The sequence below is a fragment of the Manis javanica genome, chromosome 4, assembly GCF_040802235.1.
Source record: "Manis javanica isolate MJ-LG chromosome 4, MJ_LKY, whole genome shotgun sequence".
Lineage (NCBI taxonomy): Eukaryota > Metazoa > Chordata > Mammalia > Pholidota > Manidae > Manis > Manis javanica.
This window is the reverse complement of record NC_133159.1, coordinates 82,968,421-82,995,981: the sequence shown is the minus strand read 5'-3', so window position 1 is coordinate 82,995,981 and position 27,561 is coordinate 82,968,421. Positions and strand designations below refer to the sequence as shown.

The 27,561-nt window shown below is 34.2% G+C and overlaps 1 protein-coding gene across 4 annotated transcripts in view; it reads left to right on the top strand.

Annotated features, from left to right (window-relative positions):
• DPYD (dihydropyrimidine dehydrogenase) overlaps nt 1-27,561 on the top strand; it is an 870,115-nt gene that overhangs the window by 631,737 nt on the left and 210,817 nt on the right. For all 4 annotated transcript variants that reach the window (XM_037024395.2, XM_037024389.2, XM_037024403.2 and 1 more), the window contains 2 exons: nt 2,159-2,279; nt 3,095-3,214. In XM_037024395.2, the coding sequence (XP_036880290.2) occupies nt 2,159-2,279; nt 3,095-3,214 (241 nt within the window). The remainder of the gene's footprint in view (nt 1-2,158; nt 2,280-3,094; nt 3,215-27,561) is intronic.

Genomic DNA, 27,561 nt, shown 5'->3' with positions numbered 1-27,561 from the left:
AATGTTGTCAGTTGTTTTTAAAACACCCAGTAATCAAATTGTGTTTCAACTGGGTATGAGAATTAGTCAGCAGCTGGTTTGGCTGAGTATGAGTATGACAATAATATATCTGAACACCATGTATCTTACCAGAGAACTATACGAGGGTCAAATTATGGTGTCTCAAAAAGAGACAGGTGAGTCAATAATAATGGTACCAAGAGACCACAGTTTTTTTTTTAATGAAAAAGTTGGAACAAAATTCCAAATTGCTAAACAATGGGCAAAAGACATTCATTTAAAGTATTCAACTAGTGAAAACCTACAGAAAAAAATGTGACAAATGTTCAGAGTAAATGTTAAAGACACGGTGGTCAATAGTATTGAAAGCCACTTAGTAGCCTATGTTGGATTATTAGCGTTCACTCTGTTGGAAACACATAATATTTTAAATTTGTTTCAGTAATTCTTGTCCAGCTACCTTCCATGTATTATGCAATTCAAGTGATCTTTAAATTATTGTCAAGTTCTACCTTAAAGAGAGCTTTTGCAAAGGACATGCTATTCATATCACCTACAGTTTCTGTCATTTCCAGGCTAAGTCCCAGGGAAATTCATAACTTAAAAATGAAAGTCACAAAGATGCAACTGCCTTCATAATGCCAATGCAGCAGTTATAAATATTTCATGGACACTGCATGGGCAGGGGCAGATCTCCATTTTCATAAGTTAGAATTTGTTCAGCTAAGTCTCCAGATTTTACTATTCATAATGCACAGTATGCCCTGTAGAGCATTCCATATACTGCCTTTTTTAATATTTATGTTTAATTAAGAAATTACTGTCCTGAAAAAAGAACAAGCCAAAGATTTTTTTTGTTAATATTGTTAGTTTTGCTGAATAGAGACAGTAGCAATCAACAGAAATTACTTCATTGGAGTATCTTAGCACATCAACGCATAACTTTTTAAGTAATACAAGATGATGGATCAAGGCACATTAAACCTAAATGAAAAGGTTCTTTCTAAAGGTTAGAACATTAGAAATCTCATCTAAAAAGAATTTGAAAGGTTAAAATGCAAAGAGCAACTTTCTTACATATAAAAATATTAATTACACATTATATTCTTGCCTCCTGTTTCATAGTTAAGATATATGTCTGTATTTCTGGGTTTTCTTTTATTCAAAAAACATTTTAACTTGCTAAGATAATATTACCATGTTCAATAATGACTTGCTGTTGCATATTTTAAGGTAATTTATCAAAGTGCATTATCAGTACCTGTCAGAATAAATTTTGCACTAAAAGTAATGAAAAAAAGGACTATTGTATGTGTTGAAATCAAAGAACATTACTACAGCTATGTTAGTTTCAATGGAAAGGATAGGTGATTGCCCTCTAAATGATACTTGTCCCTGGAGGAAATAGAAGCCTGCAAAATCACAGGCAGCAGATGCCTGAAAATGTCTATTCCTTGCTTTTAAAAATGAGCATTTGATATTTTATTTCATTTTTGTCATTTTGATCAATTCTTTCAAGTTGATGAGTGTTGAAAAGTACTCTACAGATCTTGGTAACATTTAGAAAAGTAAGCTAAAGTTACTGATCAGCTCATGTATCATCAAGACTGAATTATTCCATATTAGCATATACTATATATCATATTAGATTGATTAGGAAGTTGCAGATTTATTTACTTGCGAATACACTTCAGCAAGACTAAGTCTTCCAATAATGAAAACAGGCCACAGATTTAATATTATTCACCTGGGAGCTAGCAGTTTAAATACTTTTTATGAGGCTCAAACTGATGAGGGCACTAGAAATTCTGTAATGTTTCCTCAACTCACCACCAGAAGTTTATGTTTTATTCCTGATATTACTTAACTGGAAGTGGGAAACACTCCTCCATTTGGTTCTTTGTAATTTGATTTTCCAAAGGCTCTCTTGAGGAATTTAACCTTTATGTGACAAATTTGCAGTTCACTGGAAGTGTGTTAACCTTCATTCCCTAATGAGTCTAGGTGTAGTACTGAGGAGGAATTTGAGGAATATATCATGTAGCTTGTTGTCAAGTTGGATTTGTCTCACACATCTCCAGCTTTGCTGTTGTTCCAATACACATTTTGATCACAATTCTTTAATTATGTTCTATATTTAACTGACCTATTTGAACAGGATCCAGAGCTGGTGCGGAACATCTGTCGCTGGGTTAGGCAAGCTGTTCGGGTTCCTTTTTTTGCCAAGTTGACCCCAAATGTCACTGATATTGTAAGCATCGCAAGAGCTGCAAAGGAAGGTAAGAACTGGACTTGCATCAGTGGCCTAGTTCTGTAAGTAGGGGTCTATATTATACAGCCTTACTAAACTACACCTTTATCTACAAATGTATATCTTTGTTCAGAGTTTAAGAGAAGTGTTAAATTGGGCACTAGACCTCAAAATGCAGTAGTGTTGCATCTGGACTCAAGCTAGTAAATGGACTGCAAACTTTGGCCTACAAAAACAAAAACATTTAAATTTTTCCTGCTAAACACCTGTTTTGCACACAAAGAATCATGGAACAAAACCTCAGTCCAGCAAATCACTCCAAAAAAATGACCCGATATTGTAACAATCCAGCAACAGCCTTTGAACATTTAATGAAGTGAAAAACAAAGACACCTGCTTCCACAATGTGAAATTTCTTATGTGCTCCTTTTATATGTGGTAGGGTCTAGTGCACTGCCTTTAACTTATGTTCAATAAATATCTATTGAATACATGAATCATGCAGTCAACGCATGACTTTATAAGTCATATATGATGTGCTCCATCCAATGGAAATTGTATCTGATTTGCAAAGATACTGTGAATTACCTGGAGAATAGCCCTGAACACAAAATATTTGTCATAGGAATCTATATGATAATTGGAAAAATGAAGTCGTGATCATTAAAAATTTGTATGCTTAGCGTTTTAAAAAGAATTATAGGAGTGAAATTAGTGAAGGCATTGTCAGGAAATATTCTCAAGGGAATGTAGAGTGTGTGTTTTCATGGGTTGAGGGTTTGAATGAGTTTTAGCCATTGTCCCTTTAAAAACTGCAGGTAAATGTTAATATACTTTTCAAAGGTGGTGCAGATGGCATTACAGCCACCAACACTGTTTCCGGTCTGATGGGACTGAAAGCCGATGGCACACCCTGGCCAGCAGTGGGCACTGGAAAGCGCACTACATACGGAGGGGTATCTGGTAGGTGTTCCCTCTCCTTGTACTTTGCTTCTGTGGAAGTTGCTGAAAAACCACAAGTTCACGTGTAAGTCAAGCAAGAGTATCATAGCCTTTATGATCCCAAATTCTTATAACTCATTGCGGGTCAAGATTCGTAATAGTTATAATAGAGAAGAGATCAAGAGTGAAGACTCAAGTAGCTGATAGCACGAGATGAGAGAATACCAGCATAGGGTTTTATGCCAATTCTCCTCTCATCTGGTCTGTGTTTTTCTTGGAATTTCTCATTGTCACAGTGGTCTTGTCACTAGTGAAGGGTAACACCGAGGCTTGCTAAGAGACAAACATAAGAACCCTGATTAGAAAATCTTTCTCATAGTCTGGATTAGTTTCCACTTTTCCCAGAATTTTGAAATCTACCTTCTGCACAAAAATCTTACTTTCACAACTGTCCCAGATGAACCATTAAAACGTTGCATTTATGGCTTCGGCTGACAACACATTTGCAGAACTCACACCTTTGCATACTCTTCTCATCATCAAACACTTGCATTTAAAAAAGAAAGAAAAGCTTTAATCCCAAAGTCCCGTTCAGTATCTTTGCCCTGTGTGCTCTGTTGCTGTGACAACATGAAGTTGGTCTTGCAAAGACAATGCTGTGAGGTTCTTGACTGTACTGGTATGGGGATTAGTCTCCTTGGTGATAGAGATCGTGGTGAATATACATAACATAGCAGTGTCCCACTGTTCAAGGAAGGCCTTGCTGATTCAGAACAAAATATGCTTTTGGAAGAGGCTGTCTAGACACAAATAAAGCACTATCCATGCTGAGGTATTATGTTTTGAGAGTATGAAGTGTGTCTATGAGCCATGATATTAAAAAATAAATAAATAAAAGATTATAATCTGCTTTTAATTAAATGCCATTCCCATTCCTACAATGTCAGAAAGGGGAAGGCTGACGAAGAGCACCTGCCCAGGGTCCAGACACAACTCGTTTACTAGTAGCTTTCAAACAGAGCCTTAAATATTATTTTAATGCATAATAACGTGCACCCTGCGTCAGCATGTGCCTCAGAGAAAGAGTCAAGAGACTCTGGAGTTGGGCTGCAACGTGCACTATGTTTTCTGTCAGCCCATTTCAATTTCTCCAGCCTGCCATGTTGACAGTAAGAGAATAAAGGAGGTCACAGAGGGTGCTGAACATTAAAAATTAATAAAAGAACTATTGCAGTAGTATTTTATGTAAGTAACACCATTCACGTTTTCTCATTTAAGCTGCAATTTCTGAATATTCTCCCATACTATAACTCAGTCTAATAAAAGTACAAAATTACAGCATTAGAAAAATTCTTTTGTGTGGCAGTCTTTAAACATACACACACTGGAAATTATAGCTGTGTCTGAAAACAAGTTCAGCTATACCTCAGGGCCTGTTAACACTTCCATAAAACTCTATTTCTAAGATTTATAGATTTATATATAAATATTCACTTGGGTTATAAGCTCAGCTAAAAACTGGGCAGAACAGAAAGTCCCTAATATTTTTAAGGGCTTGTACCTCATTTCTAATAGGTTCTATAATAAGTCCCTTCCCTTTAAACAGTCTGTTTTAAAAACAGCCTTTCTCCATATTGACAAAATTAATAGAGATTTTCTCCTTTAAAGCAATGTTTGCTTTAATTTAAAGGTAGTAGAAGCTGAAAAGCCATTTATATAGGCAATGATAATATATTTTAGGACAGAAGCAAGTTCTGTAACAAAGTACCTTCGGAATGAGTTACAGCAAAACCAAGCCTAGCAAAATTGCATTAAATCATAATGGCCTCAAATTTTAGCAGTAATGGAAGTATCAAAATGGGTAAATACCATACCTAGTTTTATCAAATATGGCTGTCAAGACTTTAAACTCTGCTTCAGTATACAATGTCCTAAAATACACTAGATATTTTCATAAGATTTTTAAAAAAATTCCCACAGCACAGTGCTGATACTTCCCCAGGTGTTCTCTCAGAGTACTGGAATGTCTACTTTGAAAGAGCTGCTTAAATCACAGATTTTTTTTTTCAGTCAAAGCCAGACAGAGTTCAATTTGGAGAGCCACATGAAATACACACATCCTTTCCACTGCCTGGGAAGACTGTTTTTCCAGCCAGTATTCTTTATCCCTTTATTCAGTCTTTATTATTTTTTCTCAGAATAAGATTTATGTTATCTAAAGTGAAGGTTTTGTTTTGTTTAAGTGGGAAAATAGGTACTTGGGGTATAGTGTACATTCTGTAGAAAGGTCACATTTCAGTAGTGTTTTTCTTTTAAACACACTAGCTAAGAAGGGGCAGTGACTAACATTGGGAAGACAGAACCTCAGCTAAGGAATGTCAGGGGAATTATTTCAAATATGATTAGTCTGGATTCTAGAGGTCTCTAAAGCAGTGTTTTTCCAACTGTGGTTGCCAACTCGTGTATGTGCTATGAAAGAAAGTTTAATGAGCTGTAATCAACATTATTTTAAAGTGACATAGCATAGAAAAAATGCCACAATGCTTTGCATGTAGTTGGGATAAGCATTCTTTGGTCAAACATCTTTTTTTTTTTCAGTTATATATGTAATATACACAAGTGTACATATTTCTGTACTGGGTTCATGATGTCAAATGCACTTTTTATTGTGGTTAACTTCAAAAGTCAGAAAACTACTGTTTTAGAAAGAAGTTTCTTTGTTATATGAAATAAGATATTTAGCCTATAGAAGTCATTAAAGAAGATAATTTCTACTTGTTACAGTTGAAAACTTTTATCAAGAGGAAGGGTTAGGACCTCATTCCAGGGTCTCATCCTCAACTGTTATTTTAGAAACTGCATTTTTCCAACTCACCTGAAGATGTTGAGCATGGGTGTGTGGGGGGGAGGGGGGCAGGGGGAGCATGTGAACCAAATCATAATAGAATGATATATAAACCTGAATTTCAATTGTGGAGAAATGCCTGGCAGGATGCATGCTCACAGTATGAGTTCATTAAAGGTTGAATTATAGATTAAAGGTGATTTCATAGTGAGAACAGTATTAATAGAAAGCTTGTTCAGTATTCATAGGGAATATTTTTGTCAAACTAAGAGAGCTAATTAAGCTCTCCACCATATAAGTACTCCAGTCTAAATCATTGGCTCTAAAGAATCAACCTTGCTTTGGACAGTAAATACTACATTCTAAGTTGTTACCACCTAGCATTCCTTTTTCTAGAATCCATGCAGACAATTTAATTGTTAATGTCAAATAACAATTAATTCATGTATCACCAAACAGTTGAATAGGTTCTCGATGGTTTTTGGGGGAGAGGGGAAGGCAGGAGAGGATTCCTTGGTTTTACCTTTTTCATTGAAAGAAACAGTAATTCCATAAGTAACATTATAAACTTCAGCCTCAAGTAGAATACTCATTATTTTTTCTAGATTCCATTTAGTTACTTTTTCTTTAGTTTCTCATTGACCTTTTCTCCGACCTTGTTCCCACATCAGTGAGGAATATTAAAATAGCTCCTAACTTGGTAATTACCATCACCTATAACCTATATAAATGGTGTTACCAGTTCTGGTGTGACATTTTCATATTTAGTACTCCCTGTGAGTAAGATTCTTTCAAACGTGCTAAGAATGAGTTTTGTATGGCATAACTAAAGATATGTCTTTCACAACTGACTTCACAAGGATAACTTTTATTAACTTACAGCTATATATGGAGAAACAGTAATCAAGCATCTTTCAGCAGAGTAAACTCATTTGAAGAATTTTTCTTGCTATTTATTATTGTGTTTTATTAATGGCAGAGGGACATATGCTTTAGGTTTGTTATGTTACTCCAGTGTTGTGTACATAGTTTGTTTATTATACATATAAACATACACATGCACATACCCACATACAGCAAGAAGTTCTGAAATTTCTCTGCAGAAGGTACTTTGAAATAATAGCTACTTTAGGTTCAGTATAATTTACTTCCTACCCATTTGAAAAATTAACTCACTATTTGAAAAAAAATGATTTTATTTGCCAAATTTGTTCTATTTTAACAAAGAAAAGGAAATTCCTATTCTCAATTTCAATTCTGGACACTTGTTTGAAATTACTGATTCTGTATCAACTTAAACTACAGAATATATTTTATTAAATATTCATACTAATAAACTTTATTACTGATTTGTGAGTAATTCTTCAGGGACTGCCTTCAAGATATGATCTCTATTTCAGGAACCCAAATTTACTAATAACATATAGGATATTACAGAATCTAAAAAATGACTATGTATTTCTTAACAAATGATAACAGCATACTCCATAAATTCTTTTCCATTCTACAAGTAAATAATGAATGATATGAAATCTAGCTAGGGCTACTGGACACTGAACTCTAACTGAGCTCTTAGAATTACAAGCTTCCTAAAGTTGTTTTCATTGTAAAACCAACATGGGAAATGCCAATAAAAGAAGGTACAAGGCAGAAAGTTGCAAGCTTGTCATTTGTAGCTCTGTGCTGGTGTAGGGCTGGAAATGAGTACAAAGTGTATAGTTTAGAAAACTTGCACAAATGTGAATCAATATATTTGCTTAAAAAAGAATCTCAACTCCACACTGCATATTTCATGTTCATTTTTAAAATAGTGGCTTAGGCATGAATTGTTGGATCATGCAGTGACTTAGCTGCCTAAACTCAGCTACTGGGCACTACATAAATGCTAATCCAATGTAACCTGCTACAATCATAAAATTAAATTTATTTTAATGTATTTATTAATGACTGTATAAAATGGATGAGAAACCATTTACTAGATTGGGAACTCAGAAGTTTCAGTTATACTTTTTGCTTTGAATAACTACTTACACAAGCAAACAGCTGAAGATTTTGGCAGGATTGCTCTAAGTTCTTACAGTATAAATTATAATCATATCATAAAATGTAGGATGGAATTTTTTTTTGTAGGAAGTAGTTATTAATGGACTGGATTTTTTTTTAGCATCAATCACATGATTACTGATGCATAAAATCCTTTTAGAAAAACACACCTATCTGTCATAAAATTTCAGCTATTTATTGTGACCATCTTTATCAATAAGAACTTACATTTTAATACCAAAATGTCCAAAATAACCGGACAAAGATAATATTTAAATGAACTTTAAAAAGCAGTGACAAATCATGCCAAAAGAATAGTTAAAAGCAGACCCTTCCACCTTACACTCATTCATCTGTCTTATGTCTTCTTTTTTGCATGTGCCAAAATAATGCAAAAGCTCTATTATTTACATATGTAAAAATATTCTTAGACTATCAAAAGTTTAACTGATCCAATTATTAAAGACTTTGTTATAGAAATATATATATATATATACCATATTTGCAGAACGGTCAAAAATAGACCTATCAAATAAAGATACTGAATTATAATTTTCCTTATAAATTATCAGTTTGGTTTAGAAAAGCTCACCATTAGAACTATTCTCATTTTAATCACACTCATTTGAATATATTCCTGTACAGATTGACAAAGACTCTCTCTTTGCATTATATTGCCTTTCCTGAAGCTTGAATTTCTCAGTTTGGCTGTTGTCTGCTCAGGAGATCAGAGCCCTAATAATAGATTTTTGACGGTGAGCTTGCCTGCTACCTGCCCTACACAAATTCTCACTGTTCATGTTTGCTTCATGGCAACAAAGCAGACAGGAGGAAAATGCCAAGTGCTGAGTTTGAGGTACAGCCTTGCGTTGGCTTGACATTTCAGCAGAATAGCAGTTTATGAGATGCATAATTTTTCATCTGGGACTCAGCTGCCATATTCATAGATGCTTACAGCTCATCGACAGACTGGAGCAAGGGCAAAGGTTTAAAGCATAGATCAAGGTCTACAATCCTTTCCTTAGCTATTTTAAAATAACTATGGTCCTGCCGATAAATGATAAAATCAAATAGTATTTACGAGCCAACAAATTTATATTTATGTGGATAGTATGCATGTTTTTTTATTTTGTTCAAAATTAGGAAAATAATATCTGTACCTGTTCCTAAGAAAATATTTGGAAACTTGTAAATTAAAGGACTCTGACAAGCATATTAAGAAAACTTACCTTTGTAGCAGTGGTGATGAATTATTAAATTTCTTTCCTCTGTGTGTTTTTTCCATAAAGAATGATTTCAAGCTTGAAATTAATAAAAAAAATGTTCTATTGTGAAAGTAAAACTAGAGCATATTGTGTCATTGTTTGAGCTTGAATTTAAATATTCACAGATTCATACATACCTGCTGTACTAAAAAATCAGTGTAGGTACACGTCAGTGACTGTTTAATTGAGGACTACACATCTCTGTAAGCTTCAGGAACAGTTCACCATGTCACAGTCTTATACAGAACAATGGTACAGTACATTGGATTAATTAAAGCAGCCTTGCAGAGAACTGAGTTCTCAGTATGTCAAAATTTCAGTTTTATGTTAAATATTTTCTAAAGGCCAGACCCTTAAATCTCAGGGGCTGTACCAAGCAGTCAGCTGTGAATTTAACCATAGGCTAACTGCTAATGATAAGGAAAAGAGCCCTAGTCGAGGCGGCTGTAATATAGTCACTGGGATAGGCTATCAATCACTCAGCACCCTAAGGAAAAGCGGAAGAAGACCAAACGGCAAAAAGGGAAATTAGGGAAGGAGGGCATGACTAGAATAAGATTCCCCGCCATCTTTATCCATTCATGGGCTTAAGCATCAGACCCAACTCTCCAGCATTACTCTGACTATAAGGCCAACACATCCATCCCAAACATCTAAAGAACTATCGAAATGTCACTGGTTCTCAGCAGCGCAAGGTCTTGAAACTTGCGAAAAGCGGATGCCTGATTACATAATACAAATGAGATTAACTCTTAATTTTTGGATTTAAGATTATATATATGATTCTTTTATGTGTAAGGATTCATGTATGTTGGTAAGGAAAATATGCTTATTTACTTCTAAATTGTAGATGATTTTTACTTACCCAAGTCCCATTAGTGAGATGAAATTTGGGGGTTCTCAATCTTCAGTGTGCACCAGAACCTGAATGACCTTTTACAGATTATTGGACCCGGTTCCCCAGAGTTTCTGGGAGGGTCAGAGAATCTGCATCGAGCAATAGATGATGAAAGGGTAATGGCATTGAGCATTTTGGTTTGAATATCTTATTTCCAAAATAATGACCAAGGCTTTAATCAATTGTAAGACTAGAGAATCACGGTATTTCATAAATAAATGCAGAATCTACACAGAGCTGAGTTTCTGAAACAAATTGCAGTGAAAAGGGTAAAAATTCATTCTTAGGAAAAGTAGTGGAACACAGTATTTGAGGTCTCCAAATAGAACATGTCACTCCATTTGATTACATGTTGAACACTTGTTAATGCAAAGAGAATCCATTCTAAGTGCCACTAAAGACAATTTATGGATATCAGTAGTCCTTTGAAAGTGAAACAAGTGTCAGAGGCAGACAAGGGTAAGGTTAAACTCAAAATTATGAAATACTATGTCTTTCTTTTCTAATTTTTGTGCAGATACTAACATTTTAAATAAAAACAGTTCTCTCCCAGGACAAGGGCTTACATATCAATAAATCTAGTTATTTTCTCAGGCTCTTAAAATGGAGGAGACAACAGTATTGGTAGCCTTCTGCTTTTCTTTCTTCATTTACTTCTTTTCTGTCAGCCGTATACAATGGTATCCTTTTATCAGTAGAAGGAGGAGATAACCCCCCTTGTGGGGATAAAGCTGTTTCAATGCTCAGCGTCTTACCCATTAGCATAGTTACATTTTGCACCAAAAGTCTTGCAGAGTCATGTCTATAACCTGTTTCTGATACTGTTTGTCAACCATGGAAGCTGCCTGAAGCCTTCTTGGATGAAGGAGTGTCCTGGTGTGCAGCCTCGACTATTTGGTACCATACCCTTGATGACAAACCGCACCCATCTTTAAGTGTGGATGTAGTGAGTCCTCAAGAGAACCATGCAGAACCTGATGGTAGAAGGTGCAGATGGTCAAGATGATACAGGAGTGATGATACAGGAAGAGTTAGGATCCAAATAGAGGAGGCAAAAAAGCTTGGTCAGGCTGGCTTAGCTTCAATTGCGATGCTTTTGTAGAGCTCAGCATTTTGATTCAATGCGTGTAATGATTTTACATACATTATTTCACTATTTTTCAAATCTTTTGTTCACAAATAACTCATATTAAAAAATTATAAACTATGTACCTCTCATCTATTTTAAGTCAACCTTAGAAATATTAACTGTAAGTTTAAGTGACAACAAAAGATGTAATCTCCCATGTTCTGCAAATCTTTATTCTTAAAATGAAGTTGCTACATCACTCTTGTAAATAAACCTAATAGAGTCTAAATAGCAAAGTGATTTTATACTCACTGACACTTATTTAAAAATACATAAACAAATTCAAAATAATAGTTAAAAGTTTTACATAATTTTTTCCTTGGGCTAATATTTCCAATTGATTTTCTCACCTAATTTTGTCCTGTTTTCATATGCTTTTAAGCTTGAATCTCTTTTATGGAGCACAGTGTGGGACTTCTCTTTAACTAAATGTATGTCTATAAATGGACATCTTTATTTTTTACATTTCTGGGTTAAGGCTTTAAATGATAATTTTCCCTTCTACATTGTTAGAATTTATAATTTATCATTATAAAATCATAATATAAATATATTATAAATAGTGATAATTACTCAACATAAAAGGAAATTTTTGGGCCCATACAGTTCTTTTTGAGAAAAATCAGCTTTTTAAAACAATTTGGTCATCTATTCATTGATGCATATTTTTCCAAAAATGTCAGAGTTTCAACATCATTCTGTTCTGCTTTTATTTTTAGATATGAATTTGGAAGTCCTTGTTCATTTAAATAATTAAAAGAGACTGGAAGGAGTTTTATTGTAGTCATTTCTTTGAACATCTTCTATATTACAAGCTTAAAATTACTTATTGATCATCAACAAAAATAATTAGGCAATTTGATGAGTTCCCCTTTCAATTTTTTTGAAACAGTAACTTGGAAGTCACCTAACTGGCAAAAATATATGTTACCCAATCACAAGTCACTTCCTTAAAAACCAAATATTTTGAATTTTTTGGTACCCCAAAATTTTTACACTATAAAGCAGTATGCCATTGTAATACTTGAGATTATCAAGAAATATGCTTCTTCCCAAGGTGGAAAGAACTATTGAGACACAACAGTTGAGAGCAGAAGAATCATCATGATACCTTGATGCATCCTCTCTCAGGCTGTAAATTTAAGAAATAATACATGTGACCATTGGGGATCTAGAAAATGTCTCCTTTAAAATCAGCTTACCCATGGGTTTCATACATCAGTGTGAAGTGCGGCACTGGTTGTACATATGTCTGTGAGAAGACCACTAGCTTATTTCTTCTAATCTTCACACAACTTTATGACAACAGAGCACTACTTCATTTTTACATATAAACTCAACTATATCTTCTAAAGTAGCACCAGCAATTAAAAAAATGTTTCATGCCTGGGTTTAATAAATCACAGTATACAAGTTAGTAGTGCTAGTGATAGGATTTGAAAATTTACCTTGCCAGACTTTTGTTACTGGCAAAACTGGCCAGACGTTTCTGCACTCTTCAGCACTGGCTCTTCCAGAAACGAGTAATAGCAAGTGCAAATATCAAGGCCTTTGAATAAGATGATCTTTATTTGTCCAGCACTGTATTGAACATTTCATATGCATTCTTATTTAAATAACTCTGTGAAGTAGGTATCACTGGTCCCATTTTATAGCCTTACAAACATTAGCTCCAGGTGGTTAAGCAGCTATCTAAAGTTTACATAGCCAGGACGTGACATAGTTTGGATTCAAACTCAAAACTCTCTTCACTTAAGGTGAACTCCTAAACAATTTTTTATCATGTCTTCATCCAATGTCTGCCATAAATGCCTGTCTAAATATAGTTTACTCATTAAATTCTAATAGGCTACAAATGTCACTTACTCATCAAAAATTTATTCCATCTGGATTTGAAAATCTGTGGGTGTAATCTTCTGTAACCATTGTAAAAATTATGTCCCTTATTATCTGTATCACTCCGTCTCCATATTGGAAAATTGAGTCAAGTGGGTGAATTAGGGAAATATTCTTGAATTCATTCAAACAACACAAGAAATGACAGGAAGCATTCAAGCATTTTTCATAAAATGTAAAGATGCAGCATTTGCTTGAAATGAAGTTGTTGTCAATATGGCAATAAATAATTTCCTTCCTGAGTTAGATAAACTGTATGAGGGCTTAGTCCAACTGTGATGTGAAGAACAAATTTTCGTTGTCCATTTTAGTTTCTACTTTGTAATCTTCAGTCAGTTACAAATGGCTGTGTGTTCTTACAACTGTCTCACCTTCTCTTTAGACAGATCCATCTTTTTCCCCAGCCACAGTATCATATCCTTTATAATTTCAACTGAACTTGCAAAAAGCACCACTAGGTAATTGAAAGATGCTACTTTTTAACTAAGTGAGGAGAAAGAGATGCACATTTTGAAGGTGATTACGTGGGAAAGAAATTGGGCCAAAAACCTATGTTAAGCCCTTCCTGAAGGGGAAAAAATAAAAAGTACACCATTTCTCACTTTCCCTGGTTTAAACAAAACAAAATATAAATCAAGTAAAATAAGAAGATGAACCCTCTTAGTACACATCTGACATGATACGGTATGAGAAATTTTAATCAGTATGAATTAATTTGACAAGAACTGTATGGTCCAAAAATCCAAAGGATATTCTTAAATTGCTCACAGTTCATTTGGCACATTAGGTTAATGATTATATAAGCTCCTTAAAAGCAGGATCCATTGCTGTGTCTTCAATTTTTCCTCCAAGGCCTAGGAAAGTTACAGGTCCCTGGTAGGCCTGTAAGAAACACCATCTGATTCTTAATGTTCAGCTGTGCACAATTCAGAAGTCAGAAGTTTTGGAGATCAGCTGCCACTTAATCTCTGCCATTCATCTCGATTTGCTGGTGAGCTTTTGGTAACTGAGTAAGAAATTCTTGGTAATAGAAAGTAGGGCATCATACTGTGCACCAATTGCTACTTTTCCTGTTACTATATCATCTAATCAACAACCTGGTCAGGAGGTCACAATTAATGGTGTGTTTTACTGAAAAGAAACTGAGGCACAGAAAAGTCAAATTTTGTAATGTCACACAGCTGGTATCCAGTGTTATTAGGATTCATACTGTTGGACTCAGTATTATGAATTTAACTACTGTGTTACATCAGCTTCCCCACTCCTGCTTATTCTGCATTTCCTCTATTATGCTTTTGTAATATTCTTAACATATGGTAAGGTGGTTGAGAAAATACATAAAAACCCACTTTTGCAATTCCTTAACAGAAATTAGGCTGAAAATAATCTGTAAATATGGCATTAAGATTAATCACTGTTTAAACAAATTCACAGTAATGACAGGTCACAATTATACTATAAGTGGTCTAGTAAACCTCTTACTATTCCTATTAACCTCTGTGCCTCATGCATTCTTCATATTAATATACTGAGAAATAACACAAAGAAACATATGTACTTTTCAAGGCAGATGCCAAAGGTTTAATAGATCAAATTATTTCTGTGCTGGATTTTTACTCACTAGTTTCAAATGTTTGGTCTTGCTTTCGTTTAGCCCAATATTACAATGGAAATATAACTGTCTCTGTTAAATAGTATACAATAAAAACATAATAGAAATGAACTGGGCTAACAATAATATTTGAATAGTTGAAATACCTTTTCACTCGAGCCTTCCCATATCCCTAAATCCTTGTTTTAATAGCAAGTTTATACCAGTTGAGGGTATGGTAAGTATGTAAAAGTAATGGTTGTGTGTATTTGTGCGTTTGCTCCTTGTACATGATTCTAAATCATTCCCCAAAGGCTTTTCTTTAGTTTCACCATTTTTATATAGTTTATAATATAATAGAGATAACGTAAGTCTTTTGTGATAATAGTCACCTAAAGAAATTGTTAAATATGCTGAATCCTGAGCCCAGAGAGGATCTAACTCAGCTGACCAAAAGTGAGGCTAGGAATCTATATTTTTCTCAACAAGAATCTCGAGATGGCTCTGATAGCCATTTATCTTCAACTTCCAGTTCCCATTTTGAGAAGAGAAAAAAAACTAATATAAAGAATGCCACCATTACAAGGTGTAATACTTTTGTGCAATAAATGTTTGAGATGTTTGTTTCAGGAGAATGAAATGAACTGGTCTATCTTTGGTAGGTTAAATTTAGTCAATGATAATTCTTACTTATGAAGTCATATATAATAATTTTTATTTTTAATGAGTAGACTCTCAGATGGACTCTCCAAAATTCTCACTGAAATGTATCAAGACAGAAAGAGTGACACAAATTAAAAGGAAGAACAAAAAATTCACTTGATATTTAGTCATTGTCATTATTGTCCAGAAGTTTTCACTAACTTTCTTTTTGCTGAGCTTTACTTATGGATATTAAGCTTTGGGTGATGGTATGTATCACTAGAAGCCCTTCTTTGCCACTCCCATCCATGACTAAGGTATTTTTGAGAATGTGTATATGATCAAATGTATGAAAAGAGTAGTTATTAAAAGAACATCTTTGATAAGTGGTCCAGTTTTTTTTTGTTGTTGTTGTTCTAAATCTGGAATAGATAAAATAGAAGCAAGAAGCACTTAGCACTTTTATATCTACTTTAAGGAAAGAAGATTGTTGTTCCAGTGCCATGGGATAGATTCTGGAATGAAGACTTCATACCTCCCTCTCTGTGAGGGGTGGCAAAGAGTAGCTGGAGGCAATGCCTCATGTTTAAGAGCTATAATCCTCATAAGCTAAGATCTTCAAGTAGAATTAGAGACTCTGAGATTCGCAGTATCCGTTCACTGGGAATTATATAGTTTTACATATATCCCATCTGCACAGAGTATCAGAGATCAAGGGAAGGAGGAAAAAATAACTTTGCCTCTTTAGTCTCACAGAAACCAAAGGTCTGCTAGATCCTGCAAATTCGACTTTAAAGTGTGAACATTAACATTGTGTCTGTCTTTCGTCTGGAAGAGGGGATTTGCCCAACCCAGAAGACAGAAAAAGCAGGGACAGTTCACACTGGGATAAGATGAGGAGATACAGAAAGGATAAGGAAATAGTTCAGAAAAGGAAGACTAGTAAGGAAGCAAAAATACAGAAACACAAATAAAAACACAGCTTTTATTACAAAGCAAACTGAAACCATGAAAACTTGATCAGTGTTGTGAAGGATAGGCTTAAGAATCTCTCCAAAATGTAGAGAAATAATAGGGAGAAATCAAAATCATGAAAGAAGGTGATGGACATACAGGAAATCCAAAAAGGAATTCATGATGAAAGTAGCAGGATGGGAATGGGGCAGCAAATAATTAAAGAAAAAATAGAAATACCTAGCATTTACTGAGCACTTGCCATGTACCAGTCAGTATTCTACATTTTAGCTCCCTTAATAGGCACTTCCCATATGTTAATTCATAATGAAAGCATACATTTTAAAATATTCTTTTAACTTTCCTGAATTGAATCAAAATTTAACTAGAAAGAATTCACTATCACCACCGCCAAAAAAAAAATGTGTGAAGAGACTTTTACCTAGCACTTTCTGTGGAATATTTTGAATTACAAGGATAGATAAAATTAGGCTAGACACAGATATGATCTCAACAACACTAAATGCCAAACTAAAACAGAGTGATACATATTTTTAGGAGAAAGGGTAATCCCACATCCAAGGTGATATTAATGTGTCAATCCAGAAGGAAAATTCTCAGCTATGCAAGGGGTGGGAAAATATAACATATTGTTCTTTAAATATATTATTGAAGATGTATGTACTAAAGAACTAAGTGAAAAATTTTAACAGTGGTTTCCAAATTATGGTTTCTGGACCAGCAGCAAGAATCACCTGGGAACTTATTAGAAGCACAAATATTTCAGGGGCAGCCCCAGACTTAATAAATCAGAAACTTCTGGAGTGGGGGGCCCAGCAGTCTGTTTTAACAAGTCCTCCAGGTGATGCTGATGTACACTAAAGTATGAGACCAATTGAATTAAATTGAATGAATTAGGGAATAAATGTTAATCTTTTAAAAAATTAACCATATATTTAGGCCAAAATAATGATTGGAAATTATATTTTAAAACTAATGCCTATGTCAAAATGAATTCTGATAAAGAAGTGACAAGTACTAACAAAATTTCATAAGGAAATAACTTGGATCTAAATCCTAGATTATTTTAACAAAGAATAATTTGTGAGAAATAACAAAAGCAGGTGAGGATTCAGGTGGGCAAAATTTTATCTTAAATAGGTTTTTTTAAGTTTCATTCTTCACTTAGATAATTTAAAATATATATATATCAGTTTAAACAACCTTTTGAAAAACTTGAGGATAACTATTATTTGAAATATTGAAATTAAAAAAAGACATCCTATATACTTAAAATTCTATTTATTCTGCCTTCTACCTATTTGAATTTAATTTTGTTGTCTTTTCTGGAATCTTAGGGGAAAGTTGACGTATAGATAATTGACTTTAAGTCTTTTTATTTTTAATATAAATACACATAGCTAAAATTTCCCTCCAAGCACTGTTTAAGCCACATCCCACAAATCATTGTTTAGTTACTGTGTTTACAATCAGCTTCTCCTCACTAAAATGTAAACTTCTCAGGAATGGAGTTGTTTTGCTGTTTTACTAACTGTTGTATCTTCTGTTGGTAGAACAGTATCTGGCACACAGTAGTTTGTCAATAAACACTGTTCAATGAATGAATCTTCAAAAGTGGAGTTGGACATAAATGGTATTGTAATATAATTAGAAAATAGTATTTTGAAAGTAATGAAAAGTAGTGTGGCAGTCAAAAACATACACTTTTTTTCTTTGTGATCAATCTTTGACTTTATTAATTGACATACAATCTTATTAAGGTTTCACATGAACAATATTGTGGTTGCTGCATTCACCCATATTATCCAGTCCCCCCATGACATCCCATTGCAATCACTATCCATCAGTGTGGTAAGATGTGACAGTCACTACTTATATCTTCTGTTCTCTACTGTCTTCTCTGAGACCCCCCTACATTATGTGTGCTAATAATAATGCCCCTTAATCCCCTTCTCCCTCCCTCCCCACCCAACCTCTAGACTCCCTCCCCTTTGGTTACCTCTAGTCACTTCTTGGAGTCCGTGAGACTGCTGCTGTTTAGTTCCTTCAGTTTTGCTTTGTTATTATATTCCACAAATGAGGGAAATCATTTAGTACTTGTCTTTCTCCGCCTGGCTTACTTCACTGAGCATAATACCCTCTAGCTCTATCTATGCTGTGGCAAATGGCAGGATTTGTTTTCTTCTTAAGGCTGAATAATATTCCATTGTGTATATGTACCACCTCTTCTTTATCCATTCATCTACTGATGGACACTTAGATTGCTTACATATCTTTGGCTATCCTAAATTGTGTTGCAATAAACGTAGGGGTGCGTATGTCTTTTTGAATCTAGGATCATGCTTTCTTTGGGTAAATTCCTAGGAGTGGAATTCCTAGGTCAAGTGGTATTTCTATTTTTAATTTTTAGAGGAACCTCCATATTGCTTTCCACAATGGTTGAACTAATTTACATTCCCACCAACAGTGTAGGAGGGTTTCTCTTTCTCCAGATCTTTGACAGCATTTGTTGTTGCTTATCTTTTGGATGTTGGCCATCCTAACTGGTGTGAAGTGATATCTCACTGTGGTTTTAATTTGCATTTTCCTGATAATTAGCAATCTGGAGTATTTTTTCATGTGCCTGTTGGCCATCTGAATTTCTTCTTTGGAAAAGTGTCTGTTCAGATCCTCCACCTATTTTCTAATTGGTTATTTGCTTTTTGAGTGCTGAGATATGAGTTCTTTATATGTTTTGGATGTTAAACCCTTATCAGATATGTCATTTACAAAAATATTCTCCCATACTGTAGGATGCCTTTCTGTTCTATTGATGATGTCCTTTGCTGTAGAGAAGCTTTTTAGCTTGATATAGTCTCGTTCATTTTTGCTTTTGTTTCCCTTGCCCAAGGAGATGTATTCAGGAAAAAGATGCTTATATTCAAGAGATTTTTGCTTATGATTTTTCTTAACAGTTTTGTGGTTTCATGACTTACATTCAGGTCTTTGATCCATTTTGAGTTTACTTTTACATATGGATTTAGACAATAATCCAGTTTCATTCTCTTACATATAGCTGTCCAGTTTTGGCAACACCAGTTATTGAAGAGGCTGTCATTCCCCATTCTATATACATGGCTCTTTTATGGTATATTAATTGGCTGTATATGTGTGGGTTTATGTCTGGGCTCTCAGTTCTGTTCCATGGATCAATGGGTCTGTTCTTGTGCCAGTACTAAATTGTCTCAATTACTGTGACTTTGCAGTAGAGCTTGAAGTTGGGGAGCATAATCCCTCCAGCTTTTTACATCCTTCTCAGGATTGCTTTGGCTATATGTGGTCTTTTGTGGTTCCATATGAATTTTAGAATTATTTGTTCTAGTTTGTTGAAGAATGCTGTCAGTATTTTGATAGGGATTGCATTCAATCTGTAGATTGCTTTAGGCAAGATGTCCATTTTGACAATATTAATTCTTCCTACTCAAGGGCATGGCATGAATTTCCATTTATTAGTGTCCACTTTAATTTCTCTTAAGAGTGTCTTATAGTTTTCAAAGTATAGGTCTTTCACTTCCTTGGTTAGGTTTTTTCCTAGGTATTTTATTCTTTTTGATGCAATTGTTAATGGAATTATTTTCCTGATTTCTCTTTCTGCTAATTCATTATTAGTGTATAGGAATGCAACAAATTTCTGTGTATTAATTTTGTATCTTGCAACTTTGGTGAATTCAGAAATTAGTTCTAATAGTTTTGGAATGAATTCTTTAAGGTTTTTTATGTACAAAATCATGTCATCTGTAAACAGGGACAGTTTGACTTCTTCCTTACCAATCTGGATGCCTTTTATTTCTTTATGTTGCCTGATTGCCATGGCTAGGACTTCCAGTACTCTGTTGAATAAAAGTGGGCAGGGTGGGCATCCTTGTCTTGTTCCCGATCTTAGAGGAAAAGCTTACACCTTTTCGCTGTGAAGTATGGTGTTGGTTGTGGGTTTGTCATTTATGGCCTTTATCATGTTGAAGTATTTGCCCTTTATACCCATTTTGTTGAGAGTTTTATCATGAATGGATGTTGAATTTTGTCAAATACTTTTTCAGCATCAATGGAGATGATCATGTGGTTTTTGTCCTTTTTGTTGATGTGGTGGATGATGTTGATGGATTTTTGAATGTTGTAACATCCTTGCATCCCTGGAATAAATCTCACTTGATTGTGATGGATGATCTTTATAATGTGTTTTTGAAGTCGGTTAGGAAAAAAATTTTCTAATATTTTGTTGAGTATTTTTGCAACTATGTTCATCAGGGATATTGGTCTGTAATTTTCTTTCTTTGGAGTGTCTTTGCCTGGTTTCTGTATTAGAGTGATGCTGTCCTCAAGAATGGGTTTGGAAGTATTTCCTTCTCTTCTACTTTTTGGAAAACTTTAAGGAGGATGGGTATTAAGTCTCTAAATGTTTGATACAATTCAGTGGTGAAGCCAACTGGGCTAGAGGTTTTGTTTTTAGATAGTTTTTTTTTATTACCAATTAAATTTCCTTGCTTGTAATTGGTCTGTTCAGATTTTCTGTTTCTTTCTGGGTCAGTCTTAGAAGGTTGTGTTTTTCTAGAAAGTTGTCCATTTCTTCCTGATTATCTAGTTTGTTAGAAAATAATTTTTCATAGTATTCTCTCATAATTGTTTGTATTTCTGTGGTGTCCATAATGATTTATCTGTTCTCATTTCTGATTCCATTTATGTGTAAACTCTCCTTTTTTCTTGACAAGTCTGCCTAGGGGTTTATCTATTTTGTTTATTTTCTCAAAGAACAAGCTCCTGCTTTCATTGATTCTTTCTATTGTTTTATTCTCGATTTTATTTATTTATGGTCTAATCTTTATTATGTCCCTCTTTCTACTGACTTTGGGCCTCATTTGTTCTTCTTTTTCTGGTTTCATTAATTGTGAGTTTAGACTGTTCATTTGTGATGGTTCTTCTTTCTTTAGGTAAGCCTGTATTACAACATACTTTCCTCTCAAAACTGCTATTGTAGCATTGCACAGGTTTTGGAGTTATTGTTCTCATTTTTCTCCATATATTACTTGAACTCTGTTTTAATTTTGTTATTGATCCATTGATTATTTAGGTGCATGTTGTTAAGGTTCCATGTGTTTGCAGGCTTTTTTGTTTTCTTTGCATAACTTATATCTTGTTTTGTATGTTTGTGGCCTGAGAAGTTGCTTGGTACAATTTCAATCCTTCTGAATCTACTGAGCCTCTTTTTGTCGCTTTGTATTTGATCTATTCTGCAAAAAGTTTCATGTTCACTTGAGAAGAATGTTTATCTTGCTGCTTTTGGGTGGAGTGTTCTGTAGATATCTGTTAGGTCCATCTGTTCTAATATGTTGTCCAGTGTCTATATCTCCTTTCTTATTTTCTGGCTGGTTGATCTGTCCTTTGGAGTGAGTGGTGTGTTGAAGTTTCCTACAATGAATGCATTGCATTCTATTTCCCCCTTTAATTCTGTATTTGTTTCACATTTTAGGTGCTCCTAGATATTTATAATGGTTATAGCCTCTTGTTGGACTGACCCCTTTATCATTATGTAATGTCCTTCTTTGTCTCTTTTTACTTTCTTTGTTTGGAAGTCTATTTTATCTGATACAAGTACTGCAATTCCTGCTTTTTTCTCCCTATTAGTTTCATAAAATATATTTTCCACCCCTTCACTTTTAGTCTGTGTATGTTATTGGGTGTGAAGCAATTCTTTTGTAGGTAGCCTATACATAGGTCTTGTTTTTTTTATCCATTCTGAAACTCAATGTCTTTTGATTGGTATATTCAGTCCATTTACATTTCGGTGATTATCAATAGATATGTATTTATTGTCATTGTAGGCTTTAGTTTTGTGGTTACCAAAGATTCAAGGGCAGCTTATTTACTATCTCACAGTCTAACTTAACTTGCTTATTATACTATATCAAACACAATCTAAAGATTTAATTTTTCCTCCCTTCTTTTTCTCCCTCCTCCACTCTTGATATATTAGGTGTCATATTCTGTACTCTTTGTGTATCCCTTGACTGAGTTTGTGGGTAGTTTAGTTAATTTTGTATTTGCTTAATAATTAATGTGTTTACTTCCCTTACTGTGATTATATTTTATCTGGTGACAGCTATTTAGCCTTAGAAGCACTTCCATCTATAGGAGTCTCTCTAAAATACACTGTAGAGATAGTTTGTCAGAGGTAAATTCCCTCAACTTTAGTTTATCTGGAAATTGTTTAATCCCTGCTTCAAATTTAAATGATAGTCTTGATGGGTAGAGTATTCTTGGTTGCAGTCCCTTCTGTTTCATTTCATTAAATGTAACATTCCACTCCCTTCTTTCCTCTAAAGTTTCTGCTGAGAAGTCTAATAATGATATCCTGATGGGTTTTCCTTTGTATGTGACCTTTTCTCTCTCTCTCTCTGGCTGATTTTAATACCCTGTCCTTGTCCTTGATCTTTTCCATTTTAATTATTATATGTCTTCATGTTGTCTTCCTTGGGTCCTTTGTGTTGGGAGATTTGTGCACTTCCATGGCCTGAGAGACTATTTCCTTCCCCAGATCGGGAAAGTTTTCATCAATTATTTCTTCAAATATACTTTCTACCCCTTTTTGTCACTCTTTTTCTGGTACCCCTACAATGTAAATATTGTTCCATTTGGATTGGTCACACAGTCCCCCTATTATTCTTTCATTCCTAGAGATCCTTTTCCTTTCTGTGCCTCAGCTTCTATGTATTCCTGTTCTCTGATTTCTATTTTATTTACTATCTACTCTACCTCATCTAATCTTCTTTTAAATCCCTCCATTGTACATTTCACTTCAGATACTGTATTTCTCAAAGTTTCTATCTTTTTGAAGTCTTCCCTGAGATCTTGAATATTTTTCTGTTGCCCTTTGAGCATGTTTATGATTTTTATTTTGAAATCTTTATCAAGAAGATTGGTGATTTCAGTTTCACTTTGCCCTTTTTGTGATGTTTGAGGGATTTTGGTTTGTACAAGGTTCTTTTGCCATTAGATATTTCTAATGACTTCCTTTACACTTTTCTATGATGTTTTCTCTTTTTCCCAGATGTAGGCTATTTGTTGCATTCTTCTTTACAGTCACTCTTTCAGGATTAGTTGTATTTGCTGTATTTTCATGTTATATGTGGTTTTGGGAGTAGGTTGCTGCCTCACTTCTCATACCACCATCTTTTTCTGCTCTCAAAAACATTCACTTTTTAATTAGTACAGTTTGAGGCCTCTGGAAACTTAACATTGGACTGCCTGACTTTTCTCATCTTTATAATAGGAATAAGAATAATGCCCACTTCAGAAGGTTTTTGTGATAGTTAAGTTAAATGATATATATTTTATATGGGTAATATTACATAGTGCTTCCTCTTTGCCAAAACTACAAAAAAAAATTCCAGAATATTTCTTTAATTGAAAAGTCTTATGAAGCTAGCATACTGAAAATTGATTTTTAAAAAAGAAAAATCAAAGGAAAGTTCTGGGTAAATTTCCCTTACCAATCCAAATGTATATTAATTGCCAAGAAATGAAATTCAATAATATATTAAAATAATTATCCATCTTTACTAGAGAAGAGTATTCCAGTAATGCATCTATTCCTCATTCTTAGTATATTTACTGATTTTTCTCAATCTTAGCTTGAGAAGTTCCTCAGATATTGTCTAAGCATTCTGAGAAATTTTCAGAAAATTTTCAAGTTTAGTCATATTTGAAAATGTCTTTATGCTATCTTCATAGTTAATAATTTAAGTATAAAATTCAATATTAAAAATTACTTTTAACTAAACAGTAGAAGCCATTATTCCATTTTATTCCATTGGTATTGAGAAATCTGATCTTAATTAATATCTGCTCTGAAATTTCCCTGGAATGTATATATATATGCACAACCATTCCCACCTTCAGATCCTTTTAATAGTATCTACTCTTTATCCTTTATGATCTGGTTTTCATAATGAGGATTTTCTTTTAATTTATTGTTAAGCTCTCAGCCCTTTTCTATCTTAAAATTTGTACCTTTACATCTAAAAATTTTCTGGTGCTATTTTCTTTGGAATAATATTTCTTCATTTTTTTCTTTGGAATAATATTTATTGAACATTTTTTTCCATTCTTTCTTTTAGTCAGTCTTCTCTCTAATTTTTAATTTTTTTCCCATCCTATTTGAATCTTACTGTTTTCTCCTTTGAGAAATATGTTGTTCTGTCTTTTTAGGGATTTTCTTGATATCATTTTTGACTCAAAATTTTTCATTGGTTTCCATATTTTAACTTTCTTATAAATTCTTTCTTGCTTTCCAATAATTTTTGTTTGATGGCATCCTGATTTTTTTAATGCAATTCTTTCTCTTACTCTTTCTCCTTATTAATTGCTTTTTATTTTTTCTTTCAGTTTTCCTTAAATTCTTTGATCTTTCTTTCCTCTGAATCATTATTCATTTATTTGTTTTGATGATTTGTTTTGGTTTCTCTAGTTTATGGAGGAGACTTCTGAAATGTCTGGGGATTTGGGGTGCACTTTCTTGATTTAGCTTTAAGTGTGAAACAGTAAAAAGCTGCTTGGAAGCTTTGAGTATGCGAGTGAAATTATCAACTAGAGAGAATTTAAATGCAAAGTGATGGAATGGTAAGCTATCCTTTTTACCAGCACTCACAAATTTTGAGGTTCTTGAGGTCTTTTCTCTGGGAGCAACTAGTCTTCTCCTATAATGAAAGCATATATCTTCCTATCTAGAAGGGAAGGTGAGTGAATGGCAGTCCCAGGATTTAAGATGCAGACTTTAATTTCATCTTCTTCCTTTTCATCATTTTAACCACAACTTTCCAGCAGTTTTGGTGTCTGGGGTGTCTCTGATATACTTGCTCAATGAAATAAAATCTCCAAGCTCAGTGGACCACTAGAAACCTGACTGCACAGGGTGAGAGAGGGGACCGGGGCTCCAGATGACTCCACTCCACCGTTCAATTTTCAAACAATGTTCCCATCTGCAGTCCTTGGGATCCCTGCCTTCACTGTCCTGCTGCCTTCCATAATCCTTAACTGCTCTGGGAGTTCTGCATGGTGAATGTTCTTAGGTTTGTACCAAGTCAGCTATGACTTCTCAACCCAATTTCTATCTTCCAAAATTTCTCATCTGCAAATGATGCCTTTCTTATTCTCTTTGTCTTCATGCATTTATGCTTATTTCATTTTAATATCTACTTGCTGTTATTTAGGTGGCATTTTTAGGAAAGAGTGGATAGATATGGTGAATCTGAAATGTTTAACCAAAATATGTGTACATTTAATATAATTAAAAAAGAATTCCTTGAAACATTTCAATATAAGAGATCAGAAGGTGAGAGAGCCACATGTCACATTATTTTTAAAGTACGTTCTTGCCACTCATAAATTCAAGTTCAGTGCCTACCAAGAGCTATGTAAAAACTGTTTGTATGAAATATAATTGTCTAGTAAGAGTGAAGTATGTGCATATCTATATGTGTGTATGGTTTTGTGTATGTGTGTACACATGCACACATAGTTAAAATTGATAAGCTAATAGTAAATATCTTCGTGCAAGGAAAATAAACTATTCTCTGAACCATCAGATTGAGAATTTTATATTTCTCAAGCCCTTTGCATCATTGCCACATGGCAGGAAGCATTGTTCCTTTCTTAAGTGAGGCCTTCTTTCCAATTATACCAAGCAAATTAGCCTCATTTGGTTGTCCTATATTTCCTGTACACAGTTTTGAAACTTTTCAAGGGGAGTGACAACAGGAAGTCTGCTTGGGGGTTAGTAATACCACCAGGGAATTCAGCATAATTGGAGCCCTGGTCTGTGACTTTATAAATCTAGGCATTGAGTTAAGAGCACTGAGGAGCACTTAACTAGCACAGCTTAGTCATGTACTAGCATATTGTCAACATCAATTACACATCTCTTTCCCTGTCCACTCACCTTCTGGAGTTTCTGATTGTCCTGCCCTGAATTATAATGTGATAAAAGAGGCTGCCAGGTAGTAAATGTAACTTTTACAAATTGACACCTCAGAAGAACATTGCTCTGTGATAGACCAACATGCAACTTTTGGCGTCTCTAGTACTTTCTTATCTGAGATGATGTCCCTGACCAGGCAAACTTTCATTAACATTACTAGTCTTTAGTATTGTTCAGGAAAGAAGGGGAAACATCTTTGAATATGAAAAATGTTGTCATAATAAAAGAGAAATTACTTTTTTTGATCTTTATATTACCTGGAACAGGCTGAGTCATGAGATGAATGACAGTAACCCTTACTGGCACATTAGAGTTAATTACATAAGGTGAAGTAGGCAATCACAAACTAAATACATAGATTATGCTGTCATAGAAAATGGGTTAAAGAAAGTGCCTTACAGTGGAAATCTAGAGAGTAAGCTATTACCCATGGATGTTCAGTTAAGTTATGAAGAAAAGCTTAGTGGATTAGGAGACAAACTGAACATGATCTTGATCAAAGTGCATGTGAATACTCAATTGATCCATTACTTGAAATCAGACAAATATATTTATAATTCCTATTTTATTAAATATTTATTAATTGAATCTGTATTCAATAAGTATGATGTCTTTGTATTTTCAATTTCTCTGGAAAGTAAAACTGAATGCAGTAGATAAGCTCCGCCATGGAGAGTAATGTTCTAATAGAGGGGACAGGAATTAGAGAAATAGATATCCAATGCAATATAGTGATCAGTTCTGTAAAGAAAGGATTGGATAAGGGGCAAGGGAGGAATATGAGCATTTTTTTAGAAAGTATGGTGAGGAAGGACCTTAGTGAAGTATGGCACAGGGCATGTTCTACCTGCAGAAGCAGCACAGGCCCTGAGTTGGCGAATGCTCAGAAACAGCACTGGCGTGGTGACGTGAGGTGAGGTGAGGGTAAAGGAGAGGTTAATAATGAGATTGGAGGGTATCACAGAGGCCTTATATGGATTTTGGATTTTATTTTAATTTTTAGGACAGTTATATGATCTGATTTCTATTTTTAAATAACAGACCATGATGGCTATTGTGTGGCAGACAGACTATA